Source organism: Eptatretus burgeri, chromosome 4, assembly GCF_056783735.1.
Source record: "Eptatretus burgeri isolate ZD-2024b chromosome 4, Ebu_testis_v1, whole genome shotgun sequence".
Taxonomy (NCBI): domain Eukaryota; kingdom Metazoa; phylum Chordata; class Myxini; order Myxiniformes; family Myxinidae; genus Eptatretus; species Eptatretus burgeri.
Genome location: NC_140964.1, coordinates 69,872,550 through 69,891,611, shown reverse-complemented (window position 1 = coordinate 69,891,611; position 19,062 = coordinate 69,872,550). Strand labels below are relative to the sequence as shown.

The 19,062-nt window shown below is 40.8% G+C and overlaps 3 protein-coding genes across 3 annotated transcripts in view; 1 reads left to right on the top strand and 2 right to left on the bottom strand.

The window, feature by feature from the left end:
• LOC147028303 (dolichyl-diphosphooligosaccharide--protein glycosyltransferase subunit STT3B-like) overlaps positions 1-14,254 on the top strand; it is a 224,849-nt gene extending 210,595 nt beyond the window's left edge. Inside the window, exons 10-14 of the mRNA XM_085878590.1 lie at positions 131-306; positions 6,890-7,061; positions 9,209-9,376; positions 10,437-10,550; positions 10,757-14,254. Coding sequence (XP_085734716.1) covers positions 131-306; positions 6,890-7,061; positions 9,209-9,376; positions 10,437-10,550; positions 10,757-10,945 — 819 coding nt within the window. The 3' untranslated portion in view covers positions 10,946-14,254. The remainder of the gene's footprint in view (positions 1-130; positions 307-6,889; positions 7,062-9,208; positions 9,377-10,436; positions 10,551-10,756) is intronic.
• Positions 3,313-19,062, bottom strand: part of LOC147028301 (general transcription factor II-I repeat domain-containing protein 2A-like) — a 132,050-nt gene continuing 116,300 nt past the window's right edge. The window contains exon 2 of the mRNA XM_085878591.1: positions 3,313-3,538. The gene's annotated coding sequence lies outside the window, so the exon portion shown is untranslated. The remainder of the gene's footprint in view (positions 3,539-19,062) is intronic.
• LOC147028302 (neurabin-1-like) overlaps positions 14,079-19,062 on the bottom strand; it is a 59,952-nt gene continuing 54,968 nt past the window's right edge. Inside the window, exons 8-10 of the mRNA XM_085878589.1 lie at positions 17,570-17,799; positions 16,303-16,417; positions 14,079-15,510 (exon numbers count right to left, since the gene is read on the bottom strand). Of these exons, the coding sequence (XP_085734715.1) occupies positions 15,307-15,510; positions 16,303-16,417; positions 17,570-17,799 (549 nt within the window). The 3' untranslated portion in view covers positions 14,079-15,306. The remainder of the gene's footprint in view (positions 15,511-16,302; positions 16,418-17,569; positions 17,800-19,062) is intronic.

Here is a 19,062-nt window from a genome sequence, read left to right as displayed (position 1 = left end):
TTCTTTTCATCATTCCTTTGTTTGTCCGTTGGTTTGTTTTCATTATTGCTGCCGCTTCTCAATATTTTTGTCATTCCCAAGTTCCTACCAATCATCATTTGCAATGACATCCTCGGCCGTACGTGTGTAGGAGTTGCACTGCAGGCGACAGGATGATGTGCTGGAGAGCTCTGGGCCAACTGCACGGATCATCATGCTAACTGCATTCATTATGATCATTGCAATATTTGTGTCCCACTGCACGTACATGGCGAACAAGGCCTACAGCAGCCCTGGTGTTATTGTTGAGAGGATCCAGCAGGATGGGTGAGCCCATGTTTGCTGCAAACTTTTAGACGTTTTTAATTACCAGAGCATCATTTATTATGGATGACTTCAGAATTATTTTTTTTACATAGAGGAATCTTATTATAATGTAGCTGGGGTGTATGTGGGTTTGTATTTGTGGATGGAATGCCTTCATCCCATTGGTTGGACAACTTGCTCAACTCCACCCACAATTGAAACCTAAAAAATCGAACATCTACAACTTTTGTGAAGGCACATAGGCTTTCAGCCTCTATTGTCAACCCATGGCCCGGTGTAATTGGAACAAGAGAAAGAGCAATCAGAGATTGCAGACCCTTGCCATGACTTGTTTTGTGTGGTGTGTTGCGTAATTAATAAGAGACATAACTAGAATTTCCACTTTTTAACTGCTGGCAGTGATGACCGGGTACCTAGACAACCTGCTTTGATTGGACATCTGACCTTGACCCATGACGTTTATCATTATTCAATTGAATTTGGAATGGGATTAAAATAAATTCAATTACAATCAAATCGAAGACCAAGTAGGTACAGTCCTACATTGGAGTAATCAGAAGGAACCCGAACAGGCTAAAAGCAAAGATGAATTCATCAGGAGGAACCTGGATATTATTAGCATTTCAGCTGCAACTCCTCTACCCTCAAACTCATCCAGGCACAGCCAAGTGAGCCTGAATATATATGTATATATATATATATATATATATATATATATGTATATGTATATGTATATGTATATATATATATATATATATATATATATATATATATATATATATATATATATATAATCAAAAAAGCAAAAATAATCCAAATCAACAAATTAAATAATTCTGGCTGCCAGACCATGCATCCTATGAAGTTGAAATTTAAAATATGTGTTCCCCATCACAACGAGGTCATCCAGAAAAAAAAAAACATTATTCAATATTTTCTTCAATCCAATATGGCTGCCAAACCATGTGACTTATTAATGATTCCTGAATAAACTTGTACACACATGGCTTGGGGAACATTTTTGTGAAGTTTCCCCTCGATCTGTCCAGCAGTTCTGGAGAAGAAGATTTTTTATCGGTTTTAGGTTAAATCCAATATTGCTGCCAAACCATGTGACCTATGATGTCATATGTGTGAACCTTTTGTACCCCATGGATAGGTGGTCATACGTGTAAAGTTTCACCTCGATCTGTTCAGCCACTTCAGAGAAGAAGATTTTTTGAAGGTTTTTTTAAAATTAAAAAAAAAACGATATGGTTGCCGATTTACATGACCGATTATGTCATCAATTTTTTTTTTTCTGTGGAGACCATTATATCCCTAGATGACCCTCAATATTTTCATACTGATCAGATGTAGAGTTCTACATAAGCAATTATGACATCATAACAAAGGCACCTATTAAAAAAGAAATCATTAAAAAGAAAATCACACTTATTCCCCATGAGGAGTACTTGCCATGTGCCAAGTTTCAATTTTTTATTTTGTGCGGTTTCAGCGACAAAGAAAGCCTGGTGTTGGTGTAGTGGTTAGAATGGCTGGCTTGGGATCTTCATGTCCTGAGTTCAAGCCCTGTTGGCTGCTGAATTAACACCAGGTGGGGTTAACTCAGTCTGTCATCATTCTGAGGTCGGTGAAATGAGTACCGGTGTACTGGTGGAGGGGCACAGCATCAGCAGCACAGCCACGCTCCAATAAATGATAGCTGGCCAGCAGCCAAGCTGCCATATGCAATAACAGAAGATAGATACATTGGTCCAAAGTTTTTCTCTTTTTCCAACATGGCTGCCACATCAAATGAGCTATGACATCATAATTATCATTAAAAGATTCTACATTAGTAGTTGTTCCTTTGGTGAAAATTTTGTCTCAATCCGACAAATGGTTGCAGAGAAAAACACTAAAGGTCTGTGCAGACAAACAAACAAACAGACAAACGGACCCAAATGCAATACCCTCTCCTTTGGTGAGGGTAACTAGAATGGCACTCGGTGGAGCGCATACCTCTGCCAGACTGAATAGTTTATGTTTTTTTATCCCATTGATAGGCGTTTCTGCATCCAGACCTGAACCAAAATCTAATTGGCTTGTTCTTGTCGCTGACCCAACACCTCCACCAAGTTTTGTCATTCACCGTCCATAACATTTTGAGATATCGTGCTATTGTTTTTGGCCCCATCTCTCGATGGTAAAGAATTAAAGAAAAAAATTCATATCTGGATCCGGATCTTCACCAAAATCGAAGAAATTCCTTCTTGTTACACACCCAACCTGTTCACCAAGTTTCGTCCTAATTCGTCCACAACTTTTTGAGATATCCTACTCACAAACTGAGAAACAAACAGATGGGTGAAAGCAAAACCTCCCCCACCTTCGATGGTGGAGGTATTTATCCAAGCTATATAACCACGATGTATTATATATTATGGAACAAGCCTGGTGATTGGCTTAGTAGTTAGGGTGACTGGCTTGGGAACTTCGGGTCCTGAGTTTGAGCCCCGTTTGCTGCTGAATTTACACCAGGTAGGGTTGACTCAGCCTGTCATCCTTCCGAGGTCAGCGAAGTGAGCACCGGTGTGCGGGTATAGGGGCACAGCATCAGCGGCATCGTTGTGCCCCAACAAAATGATAGCTACCCAGCAGCCAAGCTGCCATATGCAAGAAGCTGAAGAAGAAGAAGTACAGATACATTCAAAGTACAATGCCCCCATGCCAAATATGTAAATAACAAATCCTACAGTGCACGACATTGCCGGGGCACCTTCGGTGCTCGGCAATGCTGCCTTGCAGTACATGGAGATGGAATTGAGAGGGAGTGGTGTACAATAATTGATTGATTCCATAATGAAAATAAATAAGTAATAATGGTAAAAAAAATTAATTTCTTAATCAATTGGCTAATAGCATACCTAAACTACCACTGTTTCTTCCGAATCTGTAAGTTTTTGAAAATTAAGTAGTTAATAAAAAAAATTGATTAATCAATAAATCAAAAATACCCTTTATACCCAAATCACTTTTTCACTGTCCGATCCAAATTTCAGCTGCCTAGCTCAAAAGGTGCTTGAGAAATTGCCCGGATGAGAAATAAAGTAAATAAGTCATGAATAAATAGATAATAATTAATCAATTAATTGATTAATCAAAAATAAAAATACCATTTTCACCAAAGCACATTTTCGCTTTTGTCTCAATTTCAGCTTCTGAGCTCAAACGATGGCTGATATATCACCTGGACAGGCAAGAAAACAGAGTAAAAACTGAGTACTCTTTTCCTTCGGCACCCGGCGATGACATCATGCATCGCCTGGATCTGAAATTGAGAAGGAGCGGTGTACAATATATTGTGGAGTATGGTAGTACTCCATATAGAGGGATGATGCAGGAAAAAAATGGCCCCCCTCTCAAATGTGTACAGAATGATAGGCTTATGTAAACCACTAGAGAGTGAAGACGTAAGCATTTAAAAGTCATACCTTTTATTCTCAAGAGTTTTCTGAGACTTAACAAGCTCAAATGAGCTAAGATCCTCGTCCTCTTAATGATGACGTCATAAAAACGAATATGACGTCATTGTGATGTATCAGGTTTGCGATAAATTATCTGCGCTAATGCCCGGCTTGATTCCCGCAAACAAAACAGCTTGCCTAGTTTCGGAGATAATGGTATAGGTGATTTCCATTAGCGGCGATATTATGACGTCAACTTTTTTTCTAGGAAGAATTTCCAAAATCGGAGATGGTTCCTGCCTGCACGTGGGCTTTCTGCTTATACATGGCAAGTTTCACGAAGACCCGATGAAAACTCTGGGTTGTGAAACAAAAAATGTCAAAAAATAGGAATGACGTCATAAAAATTGATATGACGTCATAGTGATGTATCATATGTGCGGTAATTCATCTCTGCTAATGCCCTGTTCGATTCCCGCAAACAGAATTCAAAATTTTAGGCGATTTCAATTAGCGGAGATATTTTGACGTCATAACTTTTTTTCTAGGAGGAATTTTCAAAATCGGAGATGGTTACTGTCTGCGCAGGGTACTTTTACATATATACGCCAAGTTTCAGGAAGTTTCGATGAAAACTGTAGGCTGTGAAACAAAAAAGTCCACAAGAACAACAATGTGAGTAAGACTTAGAGATCCTCCACGAGGATCTAAAAAGACGCCAGAATACATCATCAAAGTAGCACATCAGGAAATTGCTGAAACACCAATTTGTACTTCTTCTTCCTCTTCTTGTTCTTCTGTTTCTTGCTTCCCCTCTAAAAACAACCTGAAACTGTAGCCCAGCCTACCGCAATAACCGCTGAAGCCATGATGGTGATTCCGACGCGAGGAAGTTACTTTGTGTCTGTGCTAGTGTACGCAACCCAAAATTTAAAAATATATAAATCATTAATTGTTTTTTTAGGAAAATAAGTCGAACGTAAATGTGGACTCAACCAAACCAGGCCAGGATCATGGGAGAGGGGACGACGCACAGTCCCATTCCAAAAATGATACATGTCCAAACAATCCCTCAAATCAACTGAAACAAGTATTAAAACAAGTAAAAAATAAACGAATTTAACAACATTGATGGATTTAAGCCATACCAAAGTCACAAAATATATCAAACATTCGGCATTTTTATTTTGATTATAAAAAAAACAATAATTGGCTTAATCACCTCATTTCGCAAATGTGGTAATTTAGTGGACTAAACCAAAAGCCAGGATTGAGGGGGTGGGGGGGTGGAGGGGAGGGTGGAATGTACCATGTACCAAATTTAACAACATGGATGGATTTAATCCACACCAAAATAACAAAATGTAGAAAACGTTAAGCATTTTATCACTTTAAAAAATTGAAAAAAAACCCCAAAATATATATATATATATTTAAAATATATGTAAAACAATAGAGGCATTAAATCTCAAAAAAACTAAAAAACAAACAAGGTCGGAATGACACCACATTACAACACTACAATACAACACCACAATCCTCTTATCGATTACCATTACAACATTTTTTTTGACATTTTACTTTTGTTGTGGGATTGTGATGGATGAAGAAGAATAACAATGAAGGATGACACCACAATACGACACCACAATCCTCCTCTGGTTTTGCATCATGATATCTTTTGACATTGCTCCATCAAAATCCCACAACAAAAGTAAAATGTCAAAATATGTCATGATGTTAAACCATAAAAGGATTGTGGTGTCATATTGTGGTGTCATAATGTGGTGTCATTCCTACCTTGTGTGGTTGTTTTTTTTTTTTGAGATTTCATCCCTCTACATTTCATCCCTCTACATTGAACTGCATAATGTAAAAACATTGTTCAGTTCGCATGTTTTTGCTTCATGTATGTAGCCCGGGTTATTACCTCCGACACCGAAAGTGAAGGAGGTTATGTTTTCACCCCTTTCTGTCTGCTGGGTGGTCGCTAGACTACCGTTATTCTCAGGTTTTCTGTCTGTCTGTATGTATGTAGTGGACAGCTCTAGAGGCCAGAGGAGTCAACCGATTTTGATGAAACTTGACTGGTAGGTTCATACCAGGATCTAGTTGTATGCTTTTGAGCACCGTTGCTATGGACACCACCGTTGCCTAGCAACGGGACTTTGAAATTTTTGAAAAAATCCGAAAAATATTTTTATGTATATTTTTTTCGAAAATCAAAAATCGGCTTCCGCGCTTTTATGCGCACTATAATCAACCTCTTTGTCAAAAATTTTCAGCCCGATCCGTCAAAAACTATGACTAGTATGCAATTATATAGCGACCACGCATGTCGCGTACCAGCTTGTTTGTTTGTGTGCATGATATCTCAAAAGTTTGGACGGATTCAAACGAAACTTGGTGGACATGTTAGGTGTGAGGCAAGGAAGAATAGGTTCAATTTTGGTGAAAATACGAATCCGGATCCGGATATGATAATTTTTTCACTGATTCTTCACAATTGAGAGATAGTACTAAACCAATATATAGCACAATATCTCAAAAAGTTGTTGGCGGATTCTGATGAAACTTGGTGGACACATTGGGTTTGAGGCAAGGACGAATTGTTTCGATCTGGATGAAGATCCAAATCCGGATCTGGATGCGAGAATTATTTAATCGTCAAAGTGATTCTTCACCATTGATTGATCCGGCCAAAAACGATATAGTACTGTATAGCATGATATTTCAAAAATGTAATGGGCCCAATTTGTTCTCGTGGATCAGGCATTATGTGGCGGAGGTATGCGCTGTACCGAGTACCCTTCTAGTTTTTATTATTTTCAAGAGCAGCAGCGATCTGTGACATACTCCACCCAAATCAAGGGAACAGCCATTGAATGAAGATTTTTGTACGTAGTTTTGGTTTTAGCCCAATTTTCCAAGACTAAGTAGTGTGAAAATACAGAAGGGTAGCTTGCCATTTTAACGAGCTTTCCTGCGAGTAATAATAGTAATATTGATAGTCATAGTAATATGTATAAATATGATCACAAACCTCGTAGAATTGTTTAAGCGATGACGGCCTGCACGACAAGCTTTATAATCCTTCCTGTGAAGGTTACTGTGTCGTCCGCATCCCACGGCAGGACTCGAGTTGTCATGGATGACTTTCGAGAAGCATTTCAGTGGCTGCGGCACAACACTGCCGAGGATGCACGCGTCATGGCTTGGTGGGATTATGGCTATCAGATTGCTGGCATGTCAGGACGCACCACTGTGGTGGACAACAATACTTGGAACAACACCCATATTGCATTGGTGAGACTCCCATGTGTTCTATATTCTGATGTTAAAGGAAGTGGTAAAACTTTTCTCCAGTTGCTTTAATGCTAGTACGGAGGCAATCTCACTCCAACATGCTTTTAAAGCTTCTCGTATTTGTGGTCATCAACGTGGTGAACCCGAGGCAAAACTAAATCCAGCACAGTCGGTTGTTTACAAATTTGCATGCAAAACTACACATGGCAAAAGTAGATGTAATATTATCTTGTACAACACCATACACAGCTATTTACTATCGTTTCACTGCCGATGTAATAATCTTTAGATTGCAAGTTTGCCATATTGCAAACTTGTTCGAGGTTTCATCCATCATTGGGTTTGACTTTGCTGAAAGTAAGGTTCTAATGCATTGCCAGCAGGGGGCACTGCATCTCGAGCACACCATCTATCGGATGCCCACACAGCACAAGCTTTATTCCTGCCCTTAGATTATGGACGTTGACTATCCCACATTGTCCTTTTAAAATGAAGACCATTGTACATTGGCATCCGACCAACTTTCCTGTTTTGGCTTAGCTATGTAATAAAAACTACCGACTTGTACTAGGTGTTCTGGAGTGTGGAGGTGGCACCAACCTGACAGATCAAATGCGAACCTTTGCCATGATTACCTCGACCACCGAAGGTGAAGGAGGCGATGTTTTCACCCTTCTCTGTCTGTCTGTTTGTTTGTGCGCAGGATATCTTATAGTTGTGGATGGATCTGGATAACATTTTGTGGACAGGTTGGGTGTGCAACAAGGGCGAACTGATTATATTTTGGCGAAGATCCGGATCTGGGTCCGACCAGTTGAATTTTTTTCAGTGATTCTTCGCCATTGAGAGATCGGGCTAAACCGATATAGAGCATGATATCTCAAAAAGTTGTGTACGGATTCGGATGACACTTGGAGGACAGGTTGGGTGTTTGACCACAACAAATTGATTCGGTTTTGGTGAAGATCCAAATCCGGATCTGGATACGAGAATTTTTTTTTATTTTTCAAAGTGATTCTTCACCATTGAGAGACGAGGCCAAAAACGATATGTAGCATGATATCTCAAAAATGTATTTGGCCCGATATGTTCTCGTGGATCAGGCATGATGTGGTATATAGTGTATAAGAGAGAAAAAAAAGACAGAAACAAATCAGTGGATGTGAGCAGTGCCTGGATTTTTGGAGTTTCACCAGAAGTGGCTTATTTACAGATTGTGTCCCACAAGCACCCAGGACAGGGCAGTGGGATGGGGAGCAAGAGCACGGAAAGGGCAGAGCATGCAGGACCAGGAAGGAGGTGATGAAGACAGGGGCCAATGACTTGTCTGCAATGTGAAAGTAACAGTAACTGTGGAAATTTGGCAGTAATCCAGTATCCCCCCTCCCCCCCCCCTTTCCATTGATCAATGGGTATCAACTGCTTTGTCCATATGTTATTATTATTATTATTATTATTATTATTTGTTAATTACTTTTGCAACTATTGTGGAGATCCGATGACATTGCACCCAGGTATAAAATTTGTCGGTTCAAAGTCATTGTGGTGTTTTCCAATCCCTTATCACTCAACCTTGAGAACTACATGAGCCATATCCCCGCCTTGTGTTGATGACGTCGGTTGCATTTTCCCTGCCATCCTCCAGGTTGATTACATTGATTATTCAACAATTGATAAAGTGCTCTATTGTACAAAATCTGACATTGAAGCAACTCTTGCAAATGCCCATTTTTTTCTGTGTAGGACATGTCACCAGAATGGATAACTTGTGTATCCCTCAGCTCCTCTGAGCAGTTAGCTGTGGGACTTTGGCAGACGCGGCTGGCCACTCCTGAAAAGTGGAAGCTTGCAGTCCCCAAATTGTTTTTTTTTTTTCCTTTTGAGATAATGGAGGCAAGGCTGAGGGTTCCCAGTTATGAAGTTCAGTTACACCGGTAATGATTGAAGCTTGCTGTTTTGTTTTTTTTCTGTTTTTTTTTTTTAAATCATGATTGATTGTATGATAAAGTTTCTGCTGTTGCCGAGATCTCAGCAGAGCATTACAGTGGACAGCTACCCAAAGGAGCTAACTTATAAAGGTCACGTGTGTTTGCAAGAGTTTGTATCAACACCATAACACCACTGATTGTCCATGTGGTGGTCCCCAGGTGGCCAAGACCCTGATGTCAACTGAGGCCGTAGCACATGGGCTTCTACAATCGATCGGTGTCGACCTTGTACTCGTTGTATTTGGAGGACTCGGGTATCGCGGTGATGACATTGCGAAAGCCCCATGGATGGTGAGAATCGCTGCCAGTGTCTTTCCGGATATCAAGGTGGGTTCTTGGTTGAAAGCCGCAACTAATGTGGTTCCAGACATAATTATTAAACACAGCCCTCATTAATGATCCCCTTAAAAAAAAAAAAACATTTCCTTTAAGTAATAAATATTCCTGATAACTGGAGAGTTCAAAGAACATCCTACCCTGTGCAGTCTTGAGAAAAAGGACAAGGGAAGGGTCTTTTAAACTTCTGCTTTGTATTTTGGAGTACAATGCATATTTCTGATGAGCCGCCATTTTGTAAGAATCTCAATATTCCTCACGACTGACGGCGTGAGCGGCAAATTTGATTGGTTGAGATGGCGTAATATTTTGTCCAAGTACTGCTAAGCCTGGGGGGGGGGGGGGGTTGTAAGTGCAAACCAGGCAATTTTGGTCTCCAGTGTTCAAGTATATAATTCAATTGTTAAATAAAATAAAGATTTTAAAGGCTGTATAATTGTTTTTTCCCCCCCCCGGAACTTTACCGCCATTAATGCACCATCTTGTACACCACCTTATTTAACACGTTCAATTCATTTATTCGTGCCTGTTGTTTGTGTCCTTTATGGCATCCCTAAAAACAGTACATTTCATGTTTGGAATGATTTTCGATTTTGTTTCACTGCGAGACAGGCAGACAGAGTGAAACGATTATATCTTACTCCTTTGTGCGCATGAACAATTTGAGATGAGATTCTGTACAATTTGCCAAATTCAGAGCTAAAGTACCGCTAAACTGCAGCTTTGTGTTCCTATTCGTGTTCTCGTGTTCAGAATATAACATTCAATTGAAATGAACTAGTTCCTTGATCATAGACTGTTTGTAGACAGACAGATAGATAAAGTTAACCAATTGCTGAACCCCGCTTCACGCACGGGGTTCAAAAAAAAAAACATTTGTACAATTTATTATTATTATTATTATTATTATTATTATTATTATTATTATTTTTAACCAAACCAGTCGCCTGCACAACAATTGTGCTCCAGTTCACGAATCTTGACTTCGAACTTCCTTGTTATTCCGGTGTTTGCACCATCTTGAAATTACTCAAAGAGACTCCACCTGCAGGAGAAAAACTACTTCACACCAGGACAAGGTGTCGTTCCGGATGAAGAAGCATTGCCAGCCTTCAAGAACTCCCTGCTGTATCAGCTGTCCTATCACCGTTTCGCAGAGCTGCAGGTCAACCAACCGAACATAGTCACATCAGAAATGCTCATTTTCCAACAGTTTTGTGTTTCCTGTAGTTTGTTATGCAAATATAGTACGTGGTTCAACAACAGCATTTTTTGTGATTCCTGATTTATTAATTGAATCCAAAGAAAACACACACACACACACACGAACACACACGGCAGGCTTATGGGTCCATTCTTCTTTCTCCATAGCCCGACCGATCCCGACCGCCAAGCTTCGACCAGGCCCGCCAGTTTGAGATGGGCAAGTCTGTGGGAAGGCTGTGCTGGCTCGAAGAGGCCTTCACGTCTGAAAACTGGATTGTTCGAATCTACCGCGTGAATTCGGCTGGAAACCGGGGTGAAGTACGTTGTGATAGAGGCACGTCCAATGTCCTTTAGCCATGCTGCGCGTCTGCCGATCGACAAGGGGTGGACTAAATGAGCACGCCTCTTCACGTACGGCATGAGGACCCGATGCTGGTTCTGCATCATCAGATTAATATCGGAAACGAATTCCAGTTGATTCATACATTAGATATGTTTTAAATCGGGTTGCTAAATCACTGGAAAAAAAAAAAAACATATATTTGCTGCTAAGGTTAAGACTACCGTTGCATGTCTCCAGTCAAATTTGCATGATTATTCACTAGATGCCTGCAACGTTTGTTTTTTTAGACCTACCTCTCCATTTTTACCGATCTACTTGTACTTCTTTGACGTTATTTTTTGAGGTTGGTATTGGGCAGCTACTGTCCATTGCAGAAGAGTCCAACAAGGACGAAAAGGTTTCCTTGTGATCGGTTTGTGTTGATTACCACCAAGGATGGTGAAGGTGTTTCATGTTATCATGTCGTTGAATGAAGATGAGAGAAAAAAAAAATCGTTTAACTTTGGATTGTATTTTGAAATTGCAGGAGACATCGGTGTTGCCGATACTTTTATAGAATCGTGACGTCTTTTTGAGGCAAGTTTTTAATTGCTCAGGAATCGTGTAATCATCGCTTGTATATTATTTGGATCTTCGGCTTGAAGGAAGTCGCGATGAACGTTACGAAGGAAAATGCTACCAATCTAATCATTCTGGATATGAACCTTTTTGTGACATACAGAGTGCAAGATGGGGGGTGGGGGGGGGCAGGGGTTGAAAAGTCGATGATGTATATCAGTATCACAAAGGAGATGCCAGGTATTTGATCGATATCTGGGTCTTTGAACAAACATTGGAAATCATGGAAAATGCATGTAGTAAGTAGCTGCTCACTGGTCGGTGCAGCATCTTCATGCAAGATGTATATTACAGGGGAAGTAAAGCCAAATGTCTTATCTGCTTGAATTTACAGCTGCCAGTTTACACGTCCATCAATCATGTCACTCATTGTACATTGTTGTTGTTCTCTCACATCTGAGTTTTGCTTACCTGGTGTGACTCAACAACGAGATTGAGTGGCGTCAGTTGTGCAGTTGGTGCTTCTTTTTCTTTTCTAAAGATTGCATTCATATTGTTTTTAGAACCTTGAAAGGGCCACATTGATGTGCACGCTGGCATCCTTACACCTGTTTGTCCTGGTTTTGTTGGTCGGCATTTTTCCCGATATGCAGATAGTTTTTGTTGTTGGGAATAATTCTGTCTCCACTTTAGTATTTATGGTGTTAAATTGTGAAGAACCTTGTGTCGGAACAAGGCAGCACGCAACCTCGCACGTGCATTTCTCGCGCAATTGCTGCATCCACCTTGACGTATTTCCATTCCTCTCTCTCCAATCCTCACATCCATTCCTTCCAACCCCTCTCCTGGTTCACCTCCGACTCCATCCCATCACCCTGTGGTTCTCAAGCGTCAGTTCTCCATGTTGACCTCCAGATCTCTTCTGACAGGTTGAGGTTACAACAGATTGGTGTCCCTGATGTCATACCCATGATGTCCCTGATTTTTCTGCTATATCTCTGTAACTCCTTGATGGCAATCCCTCACATTTCGTGCTTCATATAAAGAACCTTCTGTTCTTGTATAATCCTCCTTGTGATGATTGTTCGCTATTGGATTCTCAACTACCCACCCACATCAGTGCTGCCCTCTTTCCTTTGTGATTTCAGCCGCTATCACACCAGCTGTCCGGGATTTGGAATATCAAATGGCAGCTTTGTCAGCATTCACGATTTGCAGCAAAGAAATTTGTCCCTTCACTGTACTCGCTCAGCAGGTTTAATGAATTGGATCTCGCCACCAGACCGAATATTGTAAAACTTTCCCGCTGTACCCTCTCCTCTCTGCTCCATTTGGCTCTTCACACCGGGCTGACTCCCTTGAAAGTTTTTCACTGATTGTTTTCATAAGCTGCCGATTGAAGTCGCATGGTCGTTGGCGTCGGCGAGTTGATTCGAGATCCGATTTTTGCCGAGACAAACATATCTTTTGCATTGAACACTGACAGCTCCTAAGATTGTCTCCACAAAGCCAAAGCTTTCCTATAAACTTAATTTCTCATAGAATTTGTGCAAAGTTAGAGTGTCCCCCTCCCCTCTGTTTGGGATGAGACCCCCACCCCCCTCCCCCACTCTGCTCCATATCCTAGTTTTCACTCCTGGATGGTGGAGGCAGAATCTGAGCATAATGTTTTATCCATTTAAGATTCTTGAGTTTGAAGGCCGACCTTTTCTTCTGATTGTTTACAATCTCTAGTTTCCTTATTTATTCTCCCACTCACCCTCCACTTCATTCCTCCTCACTTTCCTCAAATTTGGGCCTTCTCATGGCCCTTACAACAACAAAAAAAGTTTCAATAACAGTCATGCCTGCCTATATTTTGTATATGAGAAAGGTATGACGTTAAATATATTGCCAAACTGTTTTGTAATCCATGTATTACTGAATAATATGATGATTGTAAGGATTCTTAGTGTCCAGAACAATTCAGAAATATCTCCTTGGTGAATTGGTTTGAGACATGCATGACCTATTGCCGGCATATCCTCCCAATCTGCTCGTTTCACCGTCACCACTCCAATTTTTCAGCTTCACATTCTCCAAAATCACTCCCCTTGCATACCTGTGATGTTTGCTAACCCCTGTTTGTACTATTCCATGGGCCCTGTCCCCACTTCCTCATTTTGTGATGCTCTCTCGCTCTAAATATAAAAAAAATTGTCTACGTGAAAATGGTAAGTGGCTGTGTTGCGCAGAAACAAGGACTCGTAGTGGAGTGGTAAGGTACAGACGGACCTGGGACAAACGATGTTTGGCACGAATGAACGATGGAAGTGAAGAATAGGACTGGCCACCTGGAAGGAAGTATCGAATTGGCGTAACACTTGAACTCGGCCCAAAGATTGTTTAAATATTGTGCAGCTTTTTTCAGTTGATTTTTAGTATGGCCTTTAGCGGCCTCTGCTCAGGTACTTTTATGTGATTTAAATGACTAATCGTCAAAAAAAAAGTTTGTTCTCCCCCCCCCCCACCCCCACGTGTGTGTTTCGAGGGGATTTCATTGACTCGGGTGCTTGTGTCTGGGAACGATTGATACGCAAACGAGACTTTTCATGTGCACAGGTGAAATGGTTTTATTTTAACATCTTGAGCTTTTGCTCTGTTAATACTTAAAACATTTACAAAATGACAGTAACGAATCATGTAAACAAATTGCACTTACCGCACAAAGGGGCACCTGTAAGAATAAAAAATAAAGACGAATGTTCCAGCTTCCACCGAAAGTTATTTTTGTTGTGTTTTTTATTTTATTTTATTTTTTTTTTCATACATTTTGCACAAGATGTTGATGGAGCTTTGTGGATACATGCTGGACATGGGAAGCCACAAATGTTATTTATTTATTTATTTATTTTTATTTTCTCTCTAGCATGCTTTCTGTACACAAAGTGCTGCATTTACCACCAACACAACACATCACAATACACTGCTGCAGAAGCGGTTATACCAAGCGGTGCGTGGTGTGGCTCTAACGATGGAATGACCTAGTGCTTCTTCTATTGTGGATGTGATAAATTGTTAATGATGAATTACGATATTGCAAAGGAAATAGGGTGGAGAGGGACGAGGGTGGAGGAGATAGAAAACACACCCAATAAGTATGGTCATCCATTAATTGATCTTGGCATTTAAAAATATTTGCTGATGGCACTTTGTAGTTTCATTCACAATATTTGAACATTTTCTGGCAGGTTTGCTTCCAGCTTGTGGAGAGAACAAACCTTCACCATATTCTTGTGAATCGCACGTTCTTACGACGTTGAGTTGCAGAACTCTTAAACGATGTGCTGCTTATGGATTTGCTTTTAGGTGAACACTGGGGCCAACTGCATTTGCTTATCACTACATTCTCGCTACAGGGAAACAGGCGAAAGAAGTACTGTGGATTATCGACGACATACATTCCGAAACTTTGGATACAATGAAGGGTTAAAACGAATGGGAATGCATTTCTGGTTCATTTATATAAGCCTCAAATGTGTATAAAAACATGAGCTAGATGTAAGTCTGAGACAAAATTCCACCTGTGACCGTCTAATGTGAAATGATGGAGCAAAACGTCATGCAGATAAGTGTATTTTACACGTCGTCGTCGTCATCTCGGAATAGGGAGGGGGGCGAACAGGAATGCTGCACAAATGCTAGAAAAGGCAGCAAGTTTGTCTACGACAGCGACCCAACCCGGAATTCAAGTGCTAGAAAGTCTCGTCACAATAGGACGGAAGGTAAGGACATTCCGCCATCTTTTCCTTTTCATATCTGTCAAAACACCTCATTATTTTGTCTCCTCGGTTTGGTCATCTTGATCCTTTGAGGAGGTGGACACCGAGACCTGCGGAGGAGCTGCACCATCTCCCACGTGTTGGCCAACACTTTGTGTTTGCCCAGTCATCCTTCCCTGGTCCTTATCAATACAAACGAGAGATGGACAAGGTGGACTTTCCGAGGAAGATGGCCGGTCTTTCTCTGGCGCCGCATCCTGTTGAAACATTTTGTTGTTTTTTTAAAGCCATCCAAAACAAAGCATTCAAACCAAATTGAAGCACAAAAATAAATTAATATCTACACACCAAGATGGGCCATCTAAGTATGTATTACATAAAAAGATGTTGAAATGTTGACCCTTCCCCCACCCCAGCTCACCCATCTTTCATCACTCAAATCGACCTTCCCCTCTTTCAAACATCTCTTTGTTCTGAATTCCTTCCAGCCTCCCCTTCCCCATCATAACATTTTCTATCTCCTTTTCTCTCCATCACTCCTCAATTTATCCCTCCCCATATTGCATAGATAATGTATAGACGTGCAAGATTTCCACCGACTTATGAAATTCAACTTAATTGTATAAAAGTAATTCTTATAGTCAATAAAGGCTTGGTGTCGCCCTTCCTCTTCCCACTGATGCCATTATATCACATCAGGCCATCTCAATGTGGTTTCATACAGTCATTTTTTTAAAAACCACTTTAAAATAGATTCACGTAAAATTCTTTTCTTTTCTGCCTTTTCTTCAATCAACACTGACATGGCAACTCCAACATCATAATGTCACAATCCAACTCTAAAATGGTGTTAATTTAACTGAAAAAAAAAACTTGTGTTTGTAAACTCCCAGGATGAAAGTTCACTGACTAGCGAGCATGTTTACCTCCCTCTCCCACCCCACAAAAGGACTTTCCTTCAATCCCACCCACCCCAGCTGCCAAAGGTTTGTGAAGACTACTTTCGTTCAAGGAGGCCGGTTCATTTGGCCTGCCCGAGCCGATCTTACCCTCACAGCCACAGTCTCTTCACTCGGTGCATCACCACCTTTATCAGCACACTCCTCTTCGGTCTCGTCCAACGACTTGCCGTGCACCTCCTCCCGCAACGCAAGGCCCACGTCCCTGGCGGACGCCACGTCAAACATCCGAGCTTAACACTGCAGATCGGAATTCTCGTGCGCAAACTCACATGGTCAAACGATAAACAGAGAGTAAGCACTCGGTGGTTGATAATGAAACCTCTAAGGATGGACAATATTTAAAGGGGTTAGGCCGTTGGATGTTTTCTTTCGAGAATGATTGTTGGTGGTTCCCCTGGAGACCTTGGGTTTCCAAGGTGCCTGCACAAGGCAAGCCAACGTTGTGCCACTTGGCAGTGAATGTGGACGCTCAGAATGACATTTTAAACGTTGATCTTAAGGATTTCAAACATTTTTCTACTTAAAGGACATGCGTACATCATCGGTGGAGCCACATGTTTGAAAATTATTTACCATCTCAATTACGTACTTTTCTTTTGTTTTTTACAGGATGTAAGCCTTGCCTCATGAAACAAATTATACATTTAATTACATGTGGGATGAGGAAAGGAGACGATGGATAAATCAATGCAGTGTGAGTTTTAAACCTGTGCCAGATGGGAGTGCCAAATACCTTTCAAGACCGTTTCATCATCAAGTATTTGGAACAATTTGAATGGAGTGCAAGTGGCATAAAAATTGTGTCGGGCGACAACAAAATGGGGGCCAGTTCATTATGCCCTAATTTTCTTTCCGATGACCAATGAGTGATGGAATAGAACACAGAGGAGAGATTGTTAGCCTCCGTGTAGATGCACGAGCAAGTGAGGAATGACCAGAAAGTCACAGACAGGACGCACATCAAAGGAACTTTTTGAAAGCCAGAGTAATCGCCATGGGTTCTGCAGGAACAACTGAAAATGTTTCGAACAGTGTTTGAGATGGGTCACATCGTGACCGACCTACAACCTGTAGTGTTGAATATGCAGCAACTGTGTTGGAGTTTGTTTTGGAATCTCGAGCATGGTCCAGAAATGCGTGTGGACCGCAGATACACAGAAACACCATGCAAAAAGCAATGACTGATCAGCAAATGAAATCACACAAGTCGCCATTTGTGAATTAACTCCCACACAAAACATGGATGCGTGTCGAGATCTACTGTGATGGTGATGAGGACAAATATGAACATCGAGATAACCTTCCCACCCCTCAACCTTTATACTTGAGGCACAACTGTGACAACAACTCTTACTTTTGCTGGTATTCCTTGATGAGCTTCTTGGCCTTGCAGTACTTTTTCTCCAAGGCCTGGTACTGGGCTTGGCTCTCTTTCAGATGCTCGTTCACTGTTTGGCACAGTGCCTGGGCCTCCAGCCAGTAACTCTCCAACTTGTTCATGCGTTCTGCATTCTCTACCATGCTCTCCTCGAGTTGAGCTCGCTCTGCCTCCCAGCGCTCCTTGTCATCCTCACAGCACAACAGCTGTTGACAGCACACATTTCAGGCCAGGCTGGGTCGAGATGGTTCATAAATCAAAATTGTTTGAATCGTTTCGGATATTCATATTTGTTTACCACTTCAGCAAGGATTAATTATCGGGTATGTTATTGAAGCAATGCACTCATTTCTGTGATTTGTCTTGGTATTAAAAAATATATATATATATGTATAATGTATATCCCTAATATTGGGCAAGCTGGATAGTCTGGAGCAGGTGGGGGGGGGGGGAAACCTTTCCTAGTCAGAGGGCCATAACAGCTATTGTTAAACTTGCTCTGAGCAGGATATATGCTTAGTGATGTTATCAATTTAAACTGGAAAGAATCTCAAAATACAAAGCCCATCCATATCTGCTTTTTACTCAAACTAAACTTGATGAAAACAACAGTTAAACTAGAGGGGGAGCACTCGGTGGAGTGCAAAACCTCCGCCGCCAATACTGCTAGGTCACTCAAGTGAACCTGATATCCTATTCATTCAATTTGACGTCAACAGTGCTCACAGAGTTATAGTTTGCAACTTTCCCTTTTACTTTTAACTTTTACATCCTCAATTCATTCGTCATAACTAGATTCCTTGAGACAGAAATTGATTTTACATGGGTATATCCACCTGAAGTTCCAAAATCAGCCGCAATTATAATTTTGGCATGTTTTTTTGTTGGAAATCACTTATAACATGTAGAAATGCAAAAAAATAAAATCGAAATTTTTTAAAAAAAAAATTTGCAATTTTTTTTTTCTCTAACAATTTTTTGGGGGGTGGGGGGGTTGGAAATCACTTAAAACATGTAGAAATGCAAAAAAAAGAAATCGAAATTTTGTTGAAAAAAAAAGTTGCAAACATTTTTTTTCTCTAACAATTCTTTTTTTTGGGGGGGGGGGGGTAGAAATCACTTAAAACGTGTAGAAATGCAAAAAAAAAATCAAATATTTTTTCAAATTGGCCGCCATAGCGGCCATATTGGATTTTGGACCAAGTCCAAAATCTAATGGCATGATCCTTGGACCAGACCTAACCCCCCCACCAAGTTTCGTCGAAATCCATCGCGGAGTTTTTCCGTAATGCTGTTCACAAACAGACAAACAGAAAGGGGTGAGAACAGTAACCTCCGATCTTCGATGGCAGAGGTTAATAAATTGTACATTTTAATTCCCCATTGGGAGTAGAATGGGATGTGACAAGTTTCAAATTTTTCCGATCAGCAGTTTCAGAGCTGTGTTCTAATTTTTTTGCATTAAATGC